Genomic DNA, 21,324 nt, shown 5'->3' with positions numbered 1-21,324 from the left:
AGAACAACAGTGAGTCCTGTTGGGGGTGAACTGCTTTCCTTTCCCCTTCCTTCCACTGGGGGTAGGGTCCCCCATCTTCTTTTTGGCTTCTCCCGCGACCCAAGACCAACCCCTCAGACCCCTCTGCCCGTGTGGTGACCGCCAGTGATCCAACAGCGCCCCCTGCAGGCCAACACAGAACTGCAGGCTCTGCACCTCCAGTGATCCAACAGCGCCCCCTGCAGGCCAACACAGAACTGCAGGCTCTGCACCTCCAGTGACCCAACAGCGCCCCCTGCAGGCCAACACAGAACTGCAGGCTCTGCACCTCCAGTGACCCAACAGCGCCCCCTGCCGACCGTGATTAGAACTGCGCTAAAGACAGAGAAGTGTTCAGGCTTTTTCTTTTGTTTGAAGGGAACTTCTGGGTACAGGACTATTGTTTAGTTGTTTTTATGTTCTGTTACTGTTCTTGCCAATATACATACACCTTTTAATAAAGGGTTGCTATTTTCTTCTTTTCTTTCACACTTCCTCGATTAAAGCCCCTTAATTTTTGAATTTACAATTGCTGAGAGAGAGGAGTTTGGTCTGTCTCATAACTCATCCTCTTTAACAAACATTCCAGTCTCTTCAAACTGAAACAGAAGGTCTACCCAGCTTCCTTTCAGCTCTTCCTGTGGGTTTCTCTTGCTGGATTTCTCATCCCACCAAATAGTGCTTGAACTAATTTTGATCAAGAAGTACCATTTCTGGGGAAATCAATTTTAAAAATATTCATAACTCTTTTACAGGGTTGTCACCTTAGCATTCCCCCCCTCCCCCCAAATGTTAGTCTTCTATGTGTTTTGAATTGAAATGAACAACAAAATGTGCAAGAAAGTTCTTTGAAGAGGGAAAATATTGCAAGACTTTGGGAAAGAGATAAATACTGCCTTACATCTGCAAAACGTTCTGGAATCTGAGAGGTGACATATTCAGGATGGCAGTGCACCCCTGCTGTGTTCATTGCAGTGTGCATACAGGGAGTCAGTCTGACACATGACTGGCTAAGAATCTAGATGAATGCTACATGTCCTGCTCTTCTCAAGATGTTGAAGTTTTTCCAGTATTAATGTGTTTATCTGGCTTAAGTTAGGACTGTGTAAACAAAACAAGGATTCAGCAATAATTTCAGACAAAGAGTCTTGTAAACAAACATTGTGAACAAATATAGGTCTGGCAGATTTTAGCCTGCTGGCTCAAACAACAACAGCTTAACAGGTGGGAGTTGGAAAAAATAGAGTAATTTTACAAATAGCCATTTTTAGCTGGTTAAAAGGTAGCAATTATATAAAAGAATTATGACCTGTGGCTCCACAGGGGACCCACGCTGGAGCAGCATGTTCCCAAAGAATTGCACCCCATGGGAGGGACCCATGCTGGAGCAGTTTGTGAAGAAGTACAGCCCATGCAAGGCCTCATGTTGGAGAACTACATGGAGGAATGTCTCCTGTGGGAGGGAGCCCAGGCTGGAGCAGGGGAAGAGTGTGAGGAGTCCTACTCCTGAGGAGGAAGGAGCAGCAGAGACCATGTATGATAAACTGACTACAGTCATCAAATAATGGGTTAGACTTGTTTAAAGTGAACTGAGAAAGAAAGGAAAACGTAACTCAGGTTCTCTTTCAAGAAACACTTTTGCAGCCATACCTATTTGTGCTCAAAGAGGTCTAAAACTTCATATAAATAAAATTTTTCAGATTTATGGGTGCTTCATTATATACCAAGATAAAAACAGCTGTCATGTTCATAACCTATTACCTCAAGGCAATAACTTGTACATTTACCTTACATTTTCCTTAATCTGAACCAAATGCAATATCCCTATTTCAACCAGTGTTATCTGATATTCTGTATAGCTACAGTAGAAAAATAATGCCTGTGTTGATATCAGCTTTTCCTACATGATTTTCTTCATGCCAAGTGTAAGCATTTGGTACAAAAAATGCACTCCATGTGATCACACAAGTTGCAATAGGTTGACAATTGAGAATGTACAAGAAAGGATTCTGGTTTCTTAGGTTACAGCAAAATGGTTTGGAAATATTTATGAAATTTGATGCATGTACATACCTCTACCTGAGGGAGCAGGAAAAAGTAGTTTACTTGCATAGGATTTTTAGAAACTATTAAATTATGGTTATATTGCTGGCATATAGAGTTCTGCTGACTAAAACATACAAAAAGAGTTTCTGTGAAGTGCACAAGATGACCTCAGTTTGTTGAACTGTATGAACAGAAACAGGCATTTGTCCTAAACGATCTCCTCTGTGTGAGAAAGTTTGTAGTGTTTGTCTCCACCTCTTTCCTTAGGATTGTCTGCTTGACTTATTAGATGATGTCCTCTTCTTCGCTTTTGAAGACCATTTTGGGCACTTACAACTTCTCACAGTTAGGGAATTCAAGTAAACGACTGAGCACATTGCCTGTTTGTGCCTGACAAGACACTGAAAAGTCAATTACCATGCAACTAGTTTTGAGATTCCACAATTGTTACGTCTTTTGGTTTCCTCAGATATGCCTATTCCTTGTTGGAAACTTTTCTAGGAGAAATTTGAGGATTTTTCTCACTGGAAACTTTTCTAGGAGAAATGTGAGGATTTTTCTCACTGGTCAAGGACTTTACGGATGCTGTCAGACCGGTTACTCTATGTTGGCTTCAAAAAACTGGGAAATCCTGAGTATGTGGAACTTGTACTGCTGGCCTAAGCAGATGCACAGCTCTGCAGGTGGGGCACGTTTATACTGTGTTGTACAAAGATTGCTGACCATGTGCAGAGCATTTGAAAAATGAGGGACAGCAATTCCACCGCTTCTGGCAAATAGGAGTCATACAGTGCACTTGTGCAGGTTTCTTCTCTTTCAGAAATACAGGATAGGGATAGAAATACAGGATAGGAATATAACAGTTGCACAACACTTACAGAAATACATTTGGACTAAATCTAGAAAGAGCATTTATTTTGTAGCTGAAGGTGTGAAATTGATCGGTCTAAATTTGAGCTAAAAAATTGTGAGACTTCTGTGAGGTTTAAGCTCCCACTAGTAAATTAGCATTTCACACTCTCTGCTCTCTGCAATTCCATCAAAAGACAAATTTAAACGATTTCAGTTTCTCAGGAACCAATTGGAATGTGTTACCTGTATTTATATTGAAAGAGCTGTTAAGAACCCGACAGTGGCTCTTGCCCTGCATGCTGCTGTGTGTTCCTAGTTACAAATGACTTTTGGAAAATGTTTGTACCTTGAGAGTTCAGGAAAATAATTTTCTATCACCATATTATAAACCCCAATTTTTTCCTTCTACTTAGTACATAACATACATTTATACTATCTAAAATAATAGCAAATGCTTTAAAGAATGAAGACTATTATTGCCACCTGGTGGGAGCCTTGTGTGTACCATGCACTAATTACAGAGCAGATTGTGGAGATGTTGAAATAGTTCAAGCTGACCAGCACCATCCTGTGAGAATACAGTCTAACTACATCTGGCATCACGAGAACAAATAGATGATTGCATTTTCTAAGACGAAACAGCATTATTTAAGAGCTGCAACTTGTCCTTGAATTCGTTTTAATGTCAGGTAGAGGCACTGTTAAAGTTAGTAAGTTCCAGTGCTTTTGATGTTAATCAACAGGATTGGAGTACTGATATGCATACATAAAATCTGAACACGCATGCATATATAGATAGATAGATGTATATACAAAACATATAGTAGAAAAATTGTATGTAAAAGGTCTTGGGAAGATAAGAGTCTAATGAACAGAGGTTTAAATTTGCATTTTAAATTGACTGAACCCTTTCTCTTTATTATTTTATGTAATTGACAGTGAATAATGTGAAATTTGCAGATAATAATTCTGAAATTCTCCATTTAACGATCCTTTAACGTTTTCCTTTCTTTTCACATTTCTATCAATGTGCTTGCATGAAAAGCTTTGAAATAAATGGTCAGAAGAAACTCACAGCCAATATCATCCCATTTATATATAAGTATATTTATATATAAGTCCTTTCTCAGGGCAGACTCAGCTGGATTTTGGGGGAAAATGTCATGTTTTCAGTGTTCTGAAGATTTAATGGGCAATTTGCCATTTCATCACAGTTTTGATTTTATCCCATCAAATATAATGTATTTGAGTTCCAGTGATGTTTCACTTTGGCAATAACTGATAGGTGATATAAAGACCTCTTTTGTGTGTAAATGTGTCTTGTTATGTATAGTTCAACCTTTTTCTATATTTAATTGTGTCCCCTGTGCTAGACTCTGCTGGTTCCCTCTTCTTTTAACAGGTGGAAATAAAACTATCAGTGTGATCAATCAGGAGCACTTGTTCTTTTCATCATGCTGTAGTCATTGATTTGGGGAGAAAAAAAATTTTGGAAAAAAGGCCTGAGCCTTTACTTCTTGTGTCCAGTGTGTGTTGGACGGTAAAAAGGAGAAAGGCACTGCCTGGAGTGGGAGTGACGTGGGAAGGAGAGGGTACAGTCCTGCTCTGGGCTGCAGCAGTGGGGTGATGCAGAGGTGGGCTCATGAGTGAGGGGAGCCCAGGAGCCAGTGCCAGAGGGGCACTGGAAAGGACAGGATGGTGTTGCCCCATGTCCCTGCTGTTAAGCTGTAGACAAAGCTCCCATTGCCTGTTGTGTGCAGAGGTGTTCAGGTATGAAGCAGTGTGCCCATCCCTCCAAACTGTTGAGGTCCTTCTGAAGGGCTGCACAGCACTCTGGGGTATCAGCCACTCCTCTCAGATTTGTGTCCTCAGCAAACTTGCTGAGGCATCTGCCCCTTAATCCAAGTCGCTGATGAATAAGTTAAAAAATACTAGACCCCGTATGGACCCTTGGGGGACACCACTAGTGACAGGTCTCCAACTAGACTATGTCCCACTGATCACAACATTCTGATACCTGCTGTTCAGGAATTTACCTGTCTATAAGCAATTTATAGAGCATGTCCACTAGAATCATTTGCATACGTAAATGCACTACATCAGAGGTCTACTTGAAATCTTATCAATTGGATTGATGTCAGAACAAGTGTTTTAGGATGGAGCTGAACAGCTGTGGAGAGAGCAATGAGGTCACCCCTCAGCCCTCTTTGCTTTAAATGACACAGACCCAGTGCCCTCATCTGCTCCTCACAGCACGTGCCTTCCAGCCCTTTCACCGACTTTGCTGCCTTCCTCTGGCTGCATTCAGGGACCTTCCCTTCCTTCTTCACTTGTGGACCTGAACAGCTCCCTTGTGAGCAAATGCAGCTTTCTGAATTATGTTGGTGTAAATTAAGCTCATTAAATGTATATGTTTTCTACAGATCCTTGCTTACAGCAGACTTCCTGCATCTTCCTGTTGCATTGTTCTTTCACCCTACTCCCTTTGCTGTAGCTCTGGCTGTCTGGGAAGCAGTTTTACTTTCTGTAAAGAAAAAGGCACCCTGTTTTGCCATATTTCAAAATTAATTGGATCAGTACTCTTGAATATCAATGACCTAGAGAGTGGGATCAAATGCACCCTCAGCAAGTTTGCAGACAACACCAACCTGAGCAGGGTGTTGACACAACGGAAGGAGGGGTTGCCATCCAGAGGGACCTGGACAACCTCAAAAAGTGGGACCATGGGAATCTCATGAGTTTCAACAATCCAAGTGCAAGGTGCTAAGCCAGGGTCAGGGCAATCCCAGACATGAGTCCAGACTGGGAGAAGAATTTATTGAGGAAAGCCCTTCAGATAAGGACTTGGAGATTCTGGTGGACCAAAATCTGGACATGCCCCAGCAGTATGCGTTTGCATCCCAGAAGACCAACTGCATCCTGGGCTGCATCAAAAGAGGCACAGCCAGCAGCCCAAGGAATTCTTCCCTCTTCTACTCTGCCCTCGTGATACCCTACCTGGAGCACTGTGTCCAGCTTTGAGGCCCCAGCACAAGAAAAATGTGGACCTGTTAGAGCGAGACCAGTGAAGGCCACAAAGAGGGCTGGAGCACCTCCCCCATGCAGACAGGCTGAGAATTGGGGTTGCTCAGTCTGAAGAAGGCTCTGTGTACACCTTACAGCAACCTTCCAGTATCAAGAGAAAGATTATGAAAAACATGGAGAGAAAGTTTCTATGTGAGCCAGTAGTGATAGGACAAGGGGGAATGGTTTTAAACTACAGAGAGGACATTTAGGTTACATGCGAGGAAGAAGTTCTTTACTCAGAGGTTGGCGAGGCACTGAACAGGTTGCTCAGAGAAGTTGTGGATGTTTCATCTCCAGAAGCGTTCCAAGGCCAGGCTGGATGGGTCCCTGAGCAACCAGTGGCAGGGGTGTTGAAACTAGATGATCTTTAAGGTCCTTTCCAAGCCAGGGCATTCTATGATTCTAAGACTCTATGAGTTTGCAAAGAGAATTCACCTTACCTGGACATGGAATGCTATGAAACGGTTACCATGACAAGTCCTGCTTCCTGACTAAAACTCTGAAAGCCACAATATGACAGAATTTGATCTGACATGACTAATAGCATATATTTCTTGTCAGAAATTAAATTTTCAATGTGACAGTTTTGTAGATTTTTAAAACCTTAATTAAATTCCGCACAATCTCTATTACAGAATTCTTTTACATTAAACATGCCTGAAACTGAGATGTAGCAAGGCAGTTTTTCAGGCAGAAATCTATATGTAATGTTTTGTGATTGGAGAACAACATGTCTTGTTTGCTGCTGTGTAGCAGATGGAATCTTGGAAAGGACAGAAAGTAGTTTATACAAAAAAAATTGTAGTGTCTTTTGCAAATTACTGACACCTTGTATTTCAAGCCATGTGAACTTGTCTGAAAAAGGAATGGTCATTTCTATTTGTCCAAAGTGAGCCTGAGATTATTTCCTGCTGAAATGTGAGAAGGTGCTTATAGCTTTAATTCTTAGTAGTCAGGGATTGAATTAGCTAATTCTCTTTAATTACCAAATTGCAATTTAACACTGCCAACCATCAGGAATATTTCTTGGTAACTTACTTTCTATAATGATCTGCTTCACTTTCTTCTTCTGCAATTTTGGAGAAACCAAAAGAAAAATCTTTGCTTTAGAGCCTTTTTCCCCCCCAATTCATTCAAATCGCTCTGCAGAAGAGAGAAGGGAAACGGTCACTCCAATATACTTGGTTGAAGAAAATGTACGTAATATAATGAGGTTAATTCATAACTATACTGAGGGCAGGGTTTGGAGAATCTGTACATTTTACAGCAGTTCTTGTAGAAATTCTTGCATCACTGCCTTCTGATTTGTATCTCTCACACAGAGTCGAGTGCAAGGCTTCAGAAAGTAAAAGCAATCTCTTGGACCTGGGAGCCTGAAAATTACCTGAACTATGCATGGAGGTTTTGGTAAAGAAAAATCTGATCAAAATTACACAGAAATGAAAGATCTCTAAATTCTTTATTTGCTATGGCTGAGGGAATGTTTTTAGCTTCATGGTTTCCTGTTCACTTTTTGCATGCTTTAAGCAGTGTGTCATGCAGTCAAACAGATGGCACACATATGTGTCCCCTTACCCAGGTATTAGTATGAACACACACCAAGTTCTTCCTGCACTGCCTTGAATTGCACTGAATTGTCTCATCCATTCACACTAGAGGTCACTGTGAGCAAAAGATGAAGCTCCACTTGCAAAGGCAAGAACACTCATGGATCAATTTACAGATGGAATTTGTGGCATACTTTTTAATTTGAAAGGTTGATGCAAATCCATCTGTGTTAAATATGTTGCTTGAGGGAGACCATGGTACTTCTTAATGCACCTTCATTTACTGACAAACTATTTACAAACTGTAGAGTAAGAGGTTATTCCTATCAAGAAATCCTAAGTGCTTAAATATGTCCAGTTTAATTTTACATCAAATTTAATCTCTGGCAACAAACTGATTCAAGAGAAGGGATCCAGATTTGTTGATACTTGTGGCTGGGTTTTTGTGTATAAACATTAAGGTACTATTCCTTCCCTCTAGGGAAACTGCCCTATTTTCTCTTGACTGTAGCAGAACAGTACAAGTACAATTTGATTCACGTGCTGCTTCCAGAGTTAAGAGAGCCAAGTCCCGTTGTATTGTGGATTAGCAATGAAATCACTAGCTGTCTCAGAGTGAAGTTGTGAACAGAACAAATCTAGAGCATCTAAGGAAGTGGAAGAGGAGTTTCTTGTTCCAGGGAATGCATCCAGCCCAGGGCTTACCTCCCAATAGCTGCTGTGTCAGACCTCCACAGCCTTACTAATCACCTGTGTGAATATGGCTGTATCTGTGACCGTTTTTAGAAAACCTCTCCTCTTTCACAGTGCGTGTCCATGATTAGAAAAGATGGCTGAGCAATAAGGGCAAAACTGAAGATCTGATGCTATGTAAGTCACCTATAGCTTCCTATAGCGTAGGTACTCATGAAAAGGAAAATGTTGACCCTGAGAAAGCTGATGGGAGAATGATAATGATGCTTTTTATATAAAGCAGTGATGATGAACAATACTTGTGTGCTGCCACCCAAAAAGTATTTGGCACAGGGACAGTGGAATAAAGAGAGGTTAAAAGAGTAGGACAGGGAATGATGGTCACATTACCCTACACACCTTAGCACATGAAAACAGGTACTTATGCAAAGGCTGCTCCAACCCTAAGGTGACAGAGGTGTATTTAATATGCAGATCTGGGAAGAAGAGTCTTCATCACCATCTTCACAAAACTCAATTCCTATTTTTACCTGCTTTTTGTGTCCACTTTCTTGTGTTTTTCTTTCCATTTCCTCCCACATTCATCTTTTATTAATTCTTTCTACCGCAAGTCCATCCCAAATGACACTAATATCTTAGTTGCTCACATCGTATTGTTGATTCTCCAGATTCTACATCCCTTGTTTCAGCATGCTTATGTATTGTGCTCTTTCTGACAGAAAACGCCTCCCACTTTTGAGAACACATTGCCTTAAAAAATATAAAATAAAATAAAAAAAAATTCTGTTTTCAGGTTGGCCCTTAGTCTAATGAAACAACAGTACCCAGCTGCTCATGAAGGATGTTGAAGCTTTTATTGCACTATTATTATGGTGATGTAATGCTTCCATCAATTAAATTATACTGTTAAAAATGGGTGTAACAGAGTAAACAACAAAACTTATTATTTTGAAATAACAGCTCTTGTCCTAATTAGTAAGGTGTGGCAAAAAAAAAAAAAAAAAAGACATGATCTTTGAGACAGCTTTTAGTACAGGTTACTTAGCATCACTCAGATATTTTCATTTTCATAATGTACTTCATTTCATAACTACTGAGTATGCACATGGCATTTCTCTGTGAATTTTTCAGGTCTTCTTTCTCTTACAAGAGCACTGCTGAGAAGATTTCTGCTGGGATTAATGCATTCCAAAAATGTCCAGAGTAACTAAACCTGTTTCTGAATGTACTAAAGAAATGGACTCCTATTCAGAGGTGTTGTGACAAACATAAGGAGCTTAAGGTTATTCATTGGAATGAATCATGCTTCATGCAGATCTGTTTTCTTGGATGATCACTTCTCTCTTCATTCAGGAATAGTTTGATTAAATAGTTTTTCCTCTGGACTGACGAGAAACTACTTGTATGCCAGCAACGCTATAAGTGTGATTGAATTTCAGTAATATGATAGGTAAATCAGTTTGAATTGATTGATTTGATAACAAAATCTTGTATTTAAATAAATATTGCTTAGCATGATCCTTTGCTGTTACAAATTAAAAGACACTTTTCTTAAACATTTCAATACTAAACACATGCCTAGATGCTGAAATACAAACTTCACAACAGAATGTGAAAATGTCAGTTTATATTACATGCTGTTTAACAGAGGCAACATATGAGTTGATCAGATCATTAGATATCCCAAGGATATTTCTAGAACTAATTGATTATACGGAAAAGCAGTTAATTTCAGCCTATATCTCAGTATTGCGTCTCAGATGTTCACACAGTCATTTCTACTAAATTCCATCATCTCTTGAGTAAACAATGTTTACAGAAATCAGCTAAAATCAAACACCACTCTGAAAACTTTCAAAATATTTGTGAAAGTTTTATTGATTTTGTAATACAAAAAGAAACTGGCTAACTGCAACCTTTTTTGTTTTGTTCTTGTTGCATTAGTCTTTTCTTTAATCTGGGCTGACAGGAACCTCATGCAGTTAAGCAAGTGTCCAGTTCTGGACTCCCCAGTATAAGAGACATGGAGATACTGAGTCAGTCCAACAGAGGACCTCTAAGATGACGAAGGAGCTGGAGCATCTCTCCTACAACTGGAGTATCTCTCCTATGAGGAAAGGCTGAAAGAGCTGGGACTGTTCAGCCTGGAGAAGAGAAGGCACAGGGCCATCTATCAATGTACTTACATACCCGAAGGGAGAATGCAAAGGGGACGGAACCAGGATCTTTCTAGTGGTGCCCAGCGACAGGACCAGAGGCAATGGGCACAAACTGGAACACAGAGGGTTCCCTCTCAACATTAGGAAGTGCACTTTTTTCTGGGAGGGTGACTGAGCACTGGCACCGGGGAGGTGATGGAGTCTCCATCCTTAGAGGTACTCTAAGAGCCATGTGGACACAGTCCTGGGCAACCAGGTGGTCCTGCATGAGCAGGGGGGAACAGAAGCTGACCTCAGGAAGTCCCTTCCAACCTCAACCATTCTACTAATTCTATGAGTCATATCTGAAATTTAAAAAGGTGTTGTGCCAAGTTATTACAGTACTTCTATGTTTCTTCTCTGTAGTTGCAACAATTTGCAACTGTGATAATACCAAATGGGAACTCATTACTTGTGATAAAGTAAAGCCAAAGTGAAACCAGTGGATTGATAATGGAAGCTGTCATCATGTCTGAGTTCTATTTACTCTCAGTAACATTATCTGTATTTATATAACATGTAAATGAGTATATAAGGTGTATGTGACAGTTCATTTACTGCAAAGGTTTAAACTGGCCTTAAGTAAGGACCTGATCAAATTCAGCAATGGCACTAATTTCCGTCTTCAGTGTAGGATCACACAGAATGTATTTTACACCAAGCCTCACCATTAAGCAGGTTAGTAGTCAGTGTGGCAGTTTCATCCTTGAACTGAGCTCCTCTGGAATGATTTATGCCATGTGCGACTGTGCCTTCAGTTGGAACGTTGCAGGCACAAGCAGTAGAGGAGGCTTTATTTCACACTCCCTTGTTACTTACTTTTCCAGCTACCACCCTCATTTCCACCTGTTCCCAAAGCACGTTACATCTGTTAAGCATACCCACTAAATATCAAATCAATTGTATAAAATAATATCTTGACGGAAATGTGAATAGAAGGGGGAGCAGATTGCAGCAGCAGTTTGTCATATCACAGTTGTCATACTGTCAGCCCAAAGTAACAACAGATAACACAAGGCAGGCATTGCATGTTCCTAATGAAACCATATTACACTCAGACTGCAAATGATCTTCTTAAAAGTAAATGCGGGGGGTTTTTTGCAAATTTTAAGTTTAATTTGAAGTAAACAGGAGCTTCATGTTTGTTTAAACTTACTTTAGGTAAAAATAAGAATTTTCTTATGACTTCCAAGACAAGGAAATAATGAGGACACTGGGGGTCATATTTTTATTTGGGGATTAAAAACAACTCCAACATGCAGCGACACCAAGAAGTAGGATCTGACATTTAAAAAAATGAAACACATCAGAGCTCTCCGTGATCTACTGCAAACTTGGAACTTGTGAAAACCAACTGAGTAACTCCTATTTTGAATTTATAGGTTGATTGTGTTTTTTTTTTTTTTTAATTAGAAGGTATTCAAAGTACCATATAGTGACCTTGAGTTATTTAAGTAGCTGGAAAATAAAAAATAATGTATTATTTCCAAAAAGTAGTCAGATTACTATCAATACAACAGCAACACTTACAGGTAAGCTCAGAGCTTGCTTCCAGCCAAGGAGCTTTCCATGTATGTGTCAGAAGTGCTGGTGTATGTAGTAGTAACTTAGAGGAATTAGTTACTCGGTTACCGCCCTTTCCCTCCTTCCCTTCGCTCCTGTTGCTCTCCACGGAGGAACACTGCCTTAGGGGGAAGCTCCGGTTCATCCCACCCCGCTGCAGGGCAGCAGCCCCCGCCGCTCCCTGTTCGCCCACACCGGCCCCTTCGGCAGCGCCGGCCCTTCCCGAGCCGGGCTGTGCCCGCACCCCGGACCGCTACAGCTGCCGCCGCCTCCCCGCGCGCTCGGCACCGGCCCCGCTTCCAGCGCTGCCATTTTACAGCCGCCCCAGCCCGTCCCGGCCGCCTCCGTGACACCTCCTCATTCCTCAGGGCCGGGCGGAGAGGGGGTCCCTTTGCCGGTGCCGCCGCGCGAGGACAGCCCGCGCAGGTCGCGCCGCCCTCACCACTGCGCTGCCCAACCCTGGGCCGCGGCCTCCGCCTCTTCCTCCTCCCACCAGCCCCGCCCGGCCCCGGCGGGCCCTCCCCGGAGCCCTCCCCGAGCGCGGCGGGCGGTGAGTGGCAACCGCACTGCCCCCTCACACGGCGCGGCGGCGAGGGGAGGAGAGGGGGCCGCGGCCGATGGGCGGGCCGGGGCCGCCCCTGAGGGCCGCGGGCTCCCGGCGGCGCCCCAGTCGGCGCCCGGCCGCCTCCGGAGGCGAAGGGGAGCATCGGGGGAGTCCGCGCTGCTGACTTTGCCCTGCCGGGCTCGGTGAGCGTCTGGGGCGGGACCCCGCGCAGGACGGCTCGAGCTGCTGGGCCCCTTCCCGGCCTTCCGGGGCGGCAGCGCCGCCCGGGCACTCCCGGACCTGGCGGGGAGCGAGGCCGAGCGAACTCCGGCCCGTCCCCGGGGGTGCGGAGTCACTGCCGGCAGCGCAGCGCGGGCGGTCCCGGGCGGCCCCCGGCTCCCCCTGCAGCGCCCGCCGGCTTGTGAACAAACCCGGGCTCTCTAAAGCCTTGCCCTGTCTCCCATTCCCAGACTTTCGGAGGAAATCCTCAAATCAGATCTTAAGGGCTGGTTTCTGCTGGCGCGGGAGGGGAAAGTTGGTGGTGCCCTTCGTAAGATAAGCGCGGCGTGGCTGTTGGGACGGGAGTGTTTTTGCGGGCTGGCTGATGCCGAGTGGAGCTCCTGCTCCCCACCCTGTGCCGGAGAAGTGCCGGTGCCGCCCGGTGGCTGTTCGGGAAGGGGCTGGACCCGGACCCGCCCGCGCCGCGCATCCCCCGCGCTGCGGCCGCGGCCTGGCTGCCCTGGCTGTCCCTCTGACAAAGCGCTAAGGTCAAGTTTAAAACTGGAGGCAAAGTAACTTTTGTGATTGTATAATGGTTAAAAATACCCGTGCTGGTTTACTGGGAAGGTATTTTAATCTCTGTGTTTTCCGAGGACTGTTTGAAGGTTGAACTGAACTGTCTTGGTTTATTTATAACTTGATGTAGAAACATAATACAGAAATGCATTTACTTGTATCAGTGAAATATATTCTGGTTTAAGGAAGCTTAATTTTGGCAACCAAGTTGTCGAATTACAAAGAATATGTTTTGGAATTGTAATATTGCTGGTACTTTTAGCATCCCGTTGTGATTTTAGTGTTCTTTAAGTGGAAAAAGTTGTTGGCTGAGTTATGTAGTATCTTTGGTTTTGGCTATACTACTTTCATCTTTACAGGGACATCTTCAGGTCAGCACTGTGAATTAATTCGGTATTTATCCGGAATTAAAAACTATAGTTTGTGGACACATGCCTTCTACAATGCTCCGTGAAAGTTGGTTGACTTCAGGGAAGTTGCTCTTAAGCAGCAAGTGTTACTATATGTTACACTGTGGTAGTATGTGCATATCTTGCCACTTCTGTCTTGTAAAAGCTAATCTTTCAGTGAGTACTTTTATTAAAGTTGACTTATTTAAGGAACTTTTTACTAATGAACTGAGATCCCCTCATTCCTTAGGAGAGGGTTTACAGTTAAATGGCCTTCTCTTGTATGGAGCCATAAAGGCTTTCCCTCCCTACCTGAGTGTGGCATGTAAATACAATTTTTTTTTAAATGGATATAGTAGTAAATAAAGTAAGCTTATTTTGGTCCATTGTATTTCAATTAGAAATGTCTGTAAAGAGCAGCCTTGGTGGTGTCCACCTTCTCATTTTCCATGCAGAGTTCTACATCTCCTCCTCCTTTGCTTTCTAATATTTGTTCTCTTTCTCTGTCACCTGATTAGGTGATGGCAGTTAACCAGGCCTTTGATCTAAAGTGAATTTTTCTGTTATTTTTAGATGTGTCCGTAAAAAGTTAGGGGCTAGTCTTTATTTCTTGCATGTGTAAGTAGAACATTAGATTCAAAGAAGTTATTTATATGCAGCATTTACAGGATTGATTAATTAATTTTAGTGTTTATTTACATTTGAAAATCAGTTCTTATTTAGTTAGGAAAAAAGGCAGTCCCTGTTCTGGCACAATGCTGTATATATGGTCAGTCTTATTCAACAATAGCTGCCAAAGCTCGGAATTACTCAGGAATTTATAAATAAATCTTGAAGTTGCTATCTGCCTTCTTGTCCTTTTTTAGGTTTCTTGTTCAACTAATTATACAAATACGTTCCGATTTTAAGTTTTTACTTTGGTTTTACATTGTGACCCTACTGTCTGATAATTAGTCATTAGTCTCTTCTTTGGCAGCAGCTAAAATGAATTCAACTCCTGATACTGCTTCAAGTCCCTCTCAGCCCCAGCAGCATCTTGGAAGGTCCCAGCTAAACGCTGCTCCTGTGGACCACAGGGAGAACACGTCTTCAGAAGATTCTGCAACTTCTTCAGTTCCTGGCTATTCCCATAACAGAGAGAAAACTGAAAAAAATGGTAAGTATGAAAGCAATTTTTATGCTAAATTGGCTTATGTTAAACACTGGGAGATTATTTGGTGTATGTGTATTCTAAACTCTGTTTAAAGAGATACTGTAAAGTAGGAACATAAATTTCTCCAATTTCTTTTAACCTGTTCTTGTGGAAGAGATTTTTCTTCTGCAGTTTACTTTGTGTGTTTCAAATTTTCCTATCCAATTTTTCATATGTGTACAGAGCAATAGGAAAAAAGTTTGTGTGAAAAATTGGCAGGAAGAATTAAATTAAATTTATCATAATACTATCATAATTTCAATTTAATTCTTTATTTGGCTAGATTACATACTAACTATAGCTTTAATATGAATTCTAATGTGGATGCATAGATACTACCGTAATGTAGACTGAGGGAATAACAAGCTGATACATGAAACCAGAATTGAAGTTAATATTAGCCGCCAGATAAGAACTTGGGCTTACAATCATCATACAGCGTGAAAGGCAGAATGCTGATTTTTTTTTTTCCCCTCACTGTGAAACCATTGAGTTTAAAAGATTGTGGAAACTGATGGGATGAGTGAAATGTCTCGTACAAAACATAAAACAAAAAATGTCTGGCTCCTGTATTCAGCTACTGAGTTCCAGTTTTAAATTCAGTGTGTAATCTAACACTTGAGCAAGACAGTCTTGTGTTCAAGGTCTAGAAAAATTACTGCTCTTTAACTTTCTTTAAAATTCGACTTTTGATTGTGAAACCGCTTATGTGCCTGTCCTTAGACTGACAAATATGAGTCACTCTGTTGAAGGTAATAAGGCTGTCCAAGAGTTTAAAATTATTCAATGTGTGAATATCTATGTGGCATGAAGCAGATGCAGCTGAGCTCTGCGCATAGTTCAGGACAATATTATGGCTGTGTTAGCACATCTATTGTGTGCATCTAATTCAGAACTGGCTGTTGGAACCTTCTGGGTTCTTTGCTACTAAAAGGCACATTCCAGATAGAGAGAATTATTTTTTTGGATACCTGAATTTCTAAGATTCCTCAGTGTTCATTACCAATTTTTTCATCTAGCCTACCTGTAAAAGAATTGAGAAATTAGAGACTTGACACTTCTAACATTAATTAAGTTATTATTAATTTAGAATCAGTGCTAACAGGTAGATTTTCTTTCATTCTTCATTCTCTGGTTTCTTAATATGCTTCAACAGGGAAAGAATAGCAACTATAATGTGAATATGGTATAATGTTATCTTGGGCTTAGTTATAATGTGATTTGAAAGAGCAGTACATAGGTTTCTGTTATTGGTGCCCACATTCATGCAAGATTCTGAAAATTAATACAAGCATTAAAAGCGGTGTTTTGCACATAGCTTCTGTCACGTGTTTTTTTCTGGCTAATTTGGAGATTTCCTTATTCTACACAAATACTGGACTTCTAACATAATACTGATTTTTATCCTAATTCTCTTCACAGGCCTGTGTGTCTACTAATGATCTCTACCTATGCAGTTTTGTTTTAGAGATGTTCTTATTTGTTCCTCTATAAAAGAGGACTTTTGACCATTGATGTATTTCTCCATTTCAGTTGTGACTCATTCCTGATTGCTTTAAATCTCTTCCCATTAAAATATTATTGGTGCCTGTTGCCACTGTCATTGCACTTTCCATCTGTGTATTAATGTATGCAAGTATTTAATGCAGCAGAATGAGCTACCATTGCCATTGTGTCATGCTGGAGTCTCTAACAACCAAGATTTTAGTGGATTTAGATGAACATGTCTTCAGTAACATGTCATACAGTATTTTCTTCTATGGTTATTTTAGAGTTATGCCATTTGGCATAATGCTAACAGTTTCTAGAATTGAAAACTTTTTTAACAGAAAGGAATTAGAGAATTTTTTTTCCACCTAGAGCAGCACTGGTCATCAGGACTTAAAAATGGGGATTTTAGTAGAACATCAGAAGGAAGTGCAAATAGAAATACAAATTCACAGAGATGTATGTGCATATAAAAACCAATATGACAGAGAGTGATATCTCAAACATAAAATTGGCACTTCAGCAATTTTCAGAATATGACTGACAGAGAAAGTATTCTTTGGAATCACTAGAGCCTTTACCAATAAATAACATTCAAATTGCTGATAGGTCTAGGGAGAGCAAAGGATTTGGTTTCTTAGCCATGGCATGTTGTGGTTTAATTGTATCAAAGGAAATATGCACTAGACCAGATGTTTTGAGAAGGGCTCTGCTGATTTCTTTCTTGGGAGATTAAGAAATCAGTTATTTTGAATAGTCACTATGATCATGACTAACTCTGAGTGATGTAAAGGAGGACTGAAAAGACCAGCACATTGATATACAAAAAGCCATCTCAATAAATATTATCAAATATGTAGAACACTCCTCTTTACTGATGACTTTAGTATCTTGCACAAAATTTTATAAATTTAAATTTGTAATAGAAGTAATCTAATTTTTCATAAATCAGCTATGATTTCTGTTAAGAGATTGGGAGATGTACAGTGTACATCTCAATTATCTTGAAAGGCAGTTTTCTCTCAGGCCTTTCTACCGCATGCCCATGTGCCCTTCCCCTAAAGAGGGTTTACTGGTATCCTGGGCTGCAGTAGTCAAAGCATTGCCCCACAGGTGGAGGGAGATCCTTCCCCTCTGCTCAGCACTGGTGAGGCCACACCTGGAGTGCTGTGTCCACCTCTGGGCTTCCCAGTACAAGGGAGACATGGAGTGAGTCCAACAAAGGGCCACAAAGATGATGAAGGGGCTGGAGCGTCTCTGCTTTGAGAGAAAGCTGAGAGAGCTGGGGCTGTTGAGCTTGGAGAAGGAGAAGGCTCAGGGGGATTCTATCAATGTACATAAATACTTGAAGGGGGGGTGCAAAGAAAATGAAGCCAGGATCTTTCCAGTGGTGCTCAGGGACAGGATCAGAGGCACGGGGCACAAACTGAAACACTGGAGGTTCTCTCTGAACATCAGAGGGAACTTTTTTGTTTTTTGAGGGTGACCACGCACTGCCACCCTCAAAAGGTTGGCTGGGAAGGTCACAGAGTGTCCATCCTTAGAGATACTCAAAGGCCATGTGGTCCTGGGCAACCAGCTGTAGTTAGCCCTGCATGAGCAGAGGTGACCTCCAGAGGTTCCTTCCAACCTCAAACATTCTACTAATTCTTGTAATATTCTTGCCAAAGTATCTGCATTTCTGATCTGTGCATTTCCCTCCAGCCTTTATACCCACTGTGTTTTAAGGCCATAGACTCAAAGTGAATGTTAAGTAATTTGTTTCCCGGAAACACCCATCATCTATTCCTGTAGCATTATCCATATCTTGCAGCATAATCCAGCAAATTAATGAGTGCCCTGGCTCTGATTCAGTAAAGCACTTAAGCACTCACATATCCTCAGCTGCCCAGGTTCTTTCTTGGGGTCGAACTCCTATACTACAGGTTTTTCCTTAGCAATCCTTCAGTCTATATTCTGCTAATGTATCATTGGATAGTGTTTATGTTACTCCTCATATAATTCCTTTAACAAGGTAACAGTGGTTTGAGAATTTATTGAGCTAATCAAATCTGAATTTAATGAAAAAATATTCAATTGTTAGGATAATTTATAGATAACTGGTTTTGCAGAGTTAAAAAAGAAAAGGAGCGTATTCATATTTCTACCCAAAACTATTGCATTCTGCCTACATATGTTACTGAGTTTTGTGTATTTGTAGGGAATGGAATGAATATGAATACGTCAGCTCTCATGTTTACAAACAAATGAGGGAAAAAAAAGTTGTTACTCTTTCAAGGATATTCATGGACAGGAAGTTTATTAGTGAGCAAAGCATATACACTACTAATTAGAGCTCCTGAAATTTTAAAACCATTGAGTCATCGGTATCCATGTAAGCAAATTACAGGAGAGTTCATGTATAGCAAGGAAGATCAGTGTCTGCTTACTTGTGAAGTCTGTCAAAACAGACTAAGACTCAAATCTCCAGAGACATTTTTATGTCTCTCAAGTGCAATACCCCTTTCTGGCATCTGTATTTCATCCACTCTGCATCTTCTTTCTTCAGATACAGCCCTAAGGCAGTGCAAAAAGACAGAGCTCAGATGAGAGCTCTCGAGGTCCCAACACCAAATTCTCCAAGTAGGCTTAGAAACATCATTTTTGCTAGTGGAACCATTTCCTCTACTTGTACACAGAACAGAGAGGGGAAAAAGCACCTTCAACATGGTGGCTTAGTTAGCATGTGGGTATCTGTAGTGCTGCTGCTATTAATGTAATGGTTTTTGAAAGAGATGCCTGAATCCACACTCCAGGTAAGTGGTCTGTATTGCTGAGTTAGAAAGTAGATTTATGTGGCCCAGGGGATGTTTTACTTTTGATTCAGATGAAAGGAAAACAGAGTTGAGAGAAACTTCTCACAATACGATGGTGATCGAATACTTGCCTGGGATGTCAGGATTCCAGTAACTGCTTCAGGTCAGTCACAATGGTAGCTTGAACTGGACTAACTCTCACCCCAGGGGAACATTTATTGTACTGCAGGTTATCTGGAGGAGCTACCATTTCTTGTAATGCTTAAGGATGTTCCAGCATGCAAAGTGTCTTTCTTAAAAATTGACTGTCTGCCAGTCAGCAGGTAAAAGAGGTCATACTAGGATAGAGAAACTGGGGGCACTGTGAGGGCGATAGCTTTCTTTTCTATGTGGATAAAACAGATTTTATATGTTTTTTACATCATTCATGCACATTTGCTAGCCAATAAGGTTGGAGAGGAGGAATTGCAAAGCTAAGTTGCAGTGCTTGAAGAAACATCATATTGGTTAAGGAACTAATTTTGGTTTTGTTTTGTTTATGCCAAGTTCTGCGTGTACTTAGGTTATGAGGTTTTAAATATCTCTTGCAAGAGAATTACTTTATTATTTGAGTGACTTAGAATTTATAAATAGTAAAAAAAAAGGTCTTCTAAACAGTTTATGGTGCATTATAACAATTTACAACAGTGCATCTCCAACACATTGCTAAATGATAGCTAACAAATAGGGAACCTCTGTAATTTACAAATATTTTCTGAGTATTAGCCTCTTCCACTTCAGGTTACAGAAAACCTTTGCTTCAGAGCTCTGTTGTAGCACTTCTGTGTCTTCACTTTCTGGCAGTTTGCTATTGTAGACTAACTCTTGAGGCAAAGTGAAATGTTTGTGCAAAGCTTGAAGAAATCTCAGAAAAACCTTTGATTGTTTGAAGGGGCATATTATATCTTGAAGTATTAATTACTTAACAATTTGACTGTCAGTTTATTAATGCCCCTTCAAACTTTACCTGTAATTACTAAGGCTCCTGGAAAGCTCATTTGCCAGGCATTGCTGTGGGGGAGAAAGGATTCTATCCAAAAAAAAGTTAATGACTGTATTTTTGATAAAATTTTGAGACATCATCATAGTTTGCTGCAGAACAATGGAAATTGGCTTTTTCAGTCTGCTGCTGTTGTTGTCAATAGCATGCTGGTGGTTGTAGCATATGTAGGAGTAGGATTGGACACCCATTTATTTGAAGAAAGATTCTCCATCTTTGCCTCTTTCACTCTTTACAGAAATGGCTTTTTTTCTGTTGATAACAAAGATACTGTTACTGCTAACAATTTTGACATTCACACAATGAATCAGATTAAGAAAAGTACCCTAGCTCAATCTTTACCCATTATTTTTCAGGTGGATAGTTTTCCTAATCTGTTTGATAATAAAATGGGTTTTTTCTAACATAGTCCTAGGGTGTTGGAAGGATAGAAATGAGCTGTTGAAGGGTAAAAGGGGAAGAGCTATGCTCAAATTTTTAAAGTATGTAACGAAATGGGAGTGGCTCTATAAATTGTTTGGTGTTAAGGATTCGAGGTTTCTATTGTACACATTTATAAATTTAATCTAGTGGTTGGAATACAACCTTTCAATTAAGTTTCCTTCGAAAGGAATCCAATATTCGTGTTCCGCTGTGCGAACAAAATGCGTTAAATGGGAACTGTGGAAAAGTTAAGAAGACATTCCTTATCTGAACCAATTCTCTAATACAACATATAAGCACTCAGCAGCAGCCAGCACTGCTAACTTCTGGACATGTTTTGCAATGGCTTTGGAGGAAAACATTGGAAGTACCTAATACCCGTACGTTCATCTTCAAATAAAACTGCAGCAAATCCCTGTGACACTACAGGAATCAAGGAGAGACTTGGAGTCTGTTGTGCTGCTGGAGGGCCCCTTGCAGCAGCAGCAGCAGGCTCACTTCATTGCAAAAGTTAGGAGACTGGAAACTGGGAGATAAAAGGAATCCTTTGCAAAGTTAGTTAATTATTACAAGTGCTTACTTAAGACACTGTGGATTTGCTAAAGAGTTGCAATGGGCCTTTTTGAAGGGCCACTCTGTTTTGATGGTAAGCTAGTGAACTGCTGGAGTGGCTCTG

General features: G+C 41.0%; 1 protein-coding gene and 1 long non-coding RNA gene across 4 annotated transcripts in view; one reads left to right on the top strand and one right to left on the bottom strand.

The window, feature by feature from the left end:
* Positions 1–309: 309 nt before the first annotated feature.
* Positions 310–19,694, bottom strand: LOC116785944. Its single transcript, XR_004356774.1, has 3 exons — positions 19,684–19,694; positions 13,926–13,931; positions 310–383 (listed from the first exon to the last, which is right to left on the bottom strand). It is a non-coding gene; the product is annotated as an uncharacterized LOC116785944 (long non-coding RNA).
* Positions 12,437–21,324, top strand: part of WFS1 (wolframin ER transmembrane glycoprotein) — a 33,571-nt gene continuing 24,683 nt past the window's right edge. Inside the window, exons 1-2 of one of the 3 annotated variants that reach the window (XM_032686148.1) lie at positions 12,437–12,533; positions 14,691–14,867. In XM_032686148.1, the coding sequence (XP_032542039.1) occupies positions 14,696–14,867 (172 nt within the window). In that variant the 5' untranslated portion in view covers positions 12,437–12,533; positions 14,691–14,695. Of the gene's footprint in view, positions 12,534–12,596; positions 12,731–13,277; positions 13,295–14,690; positions 14,868–21,324 lie in introns of those variants that run through there. The other 2 variants (XM_032686147.1, XM_032686149.1) reach the window with 2 other exon arrangements.

Source organism: Chiroxiphia lanceolata, chromosome 4 (assembly GCF_009829145.1).
Source record: "Chiroxiphia lanceolata isolate bChiLan1 chromosome 4, bChiLan1.pri, whole genome shotgun sequence".
Classification (NCBI taxonomy): domain Eukaryota; kingdom Metazoa; phylum Chordata; class Aves; order Passeriformes; family Pipridae; genus Chiroxiphia; species Chiroxiphia lanceolata.
The sequence above is the reverse complement of the archived record's forward strand: the minus strand, read 5'-3'. Positions and strand labels throughout refer to the sequence as shown.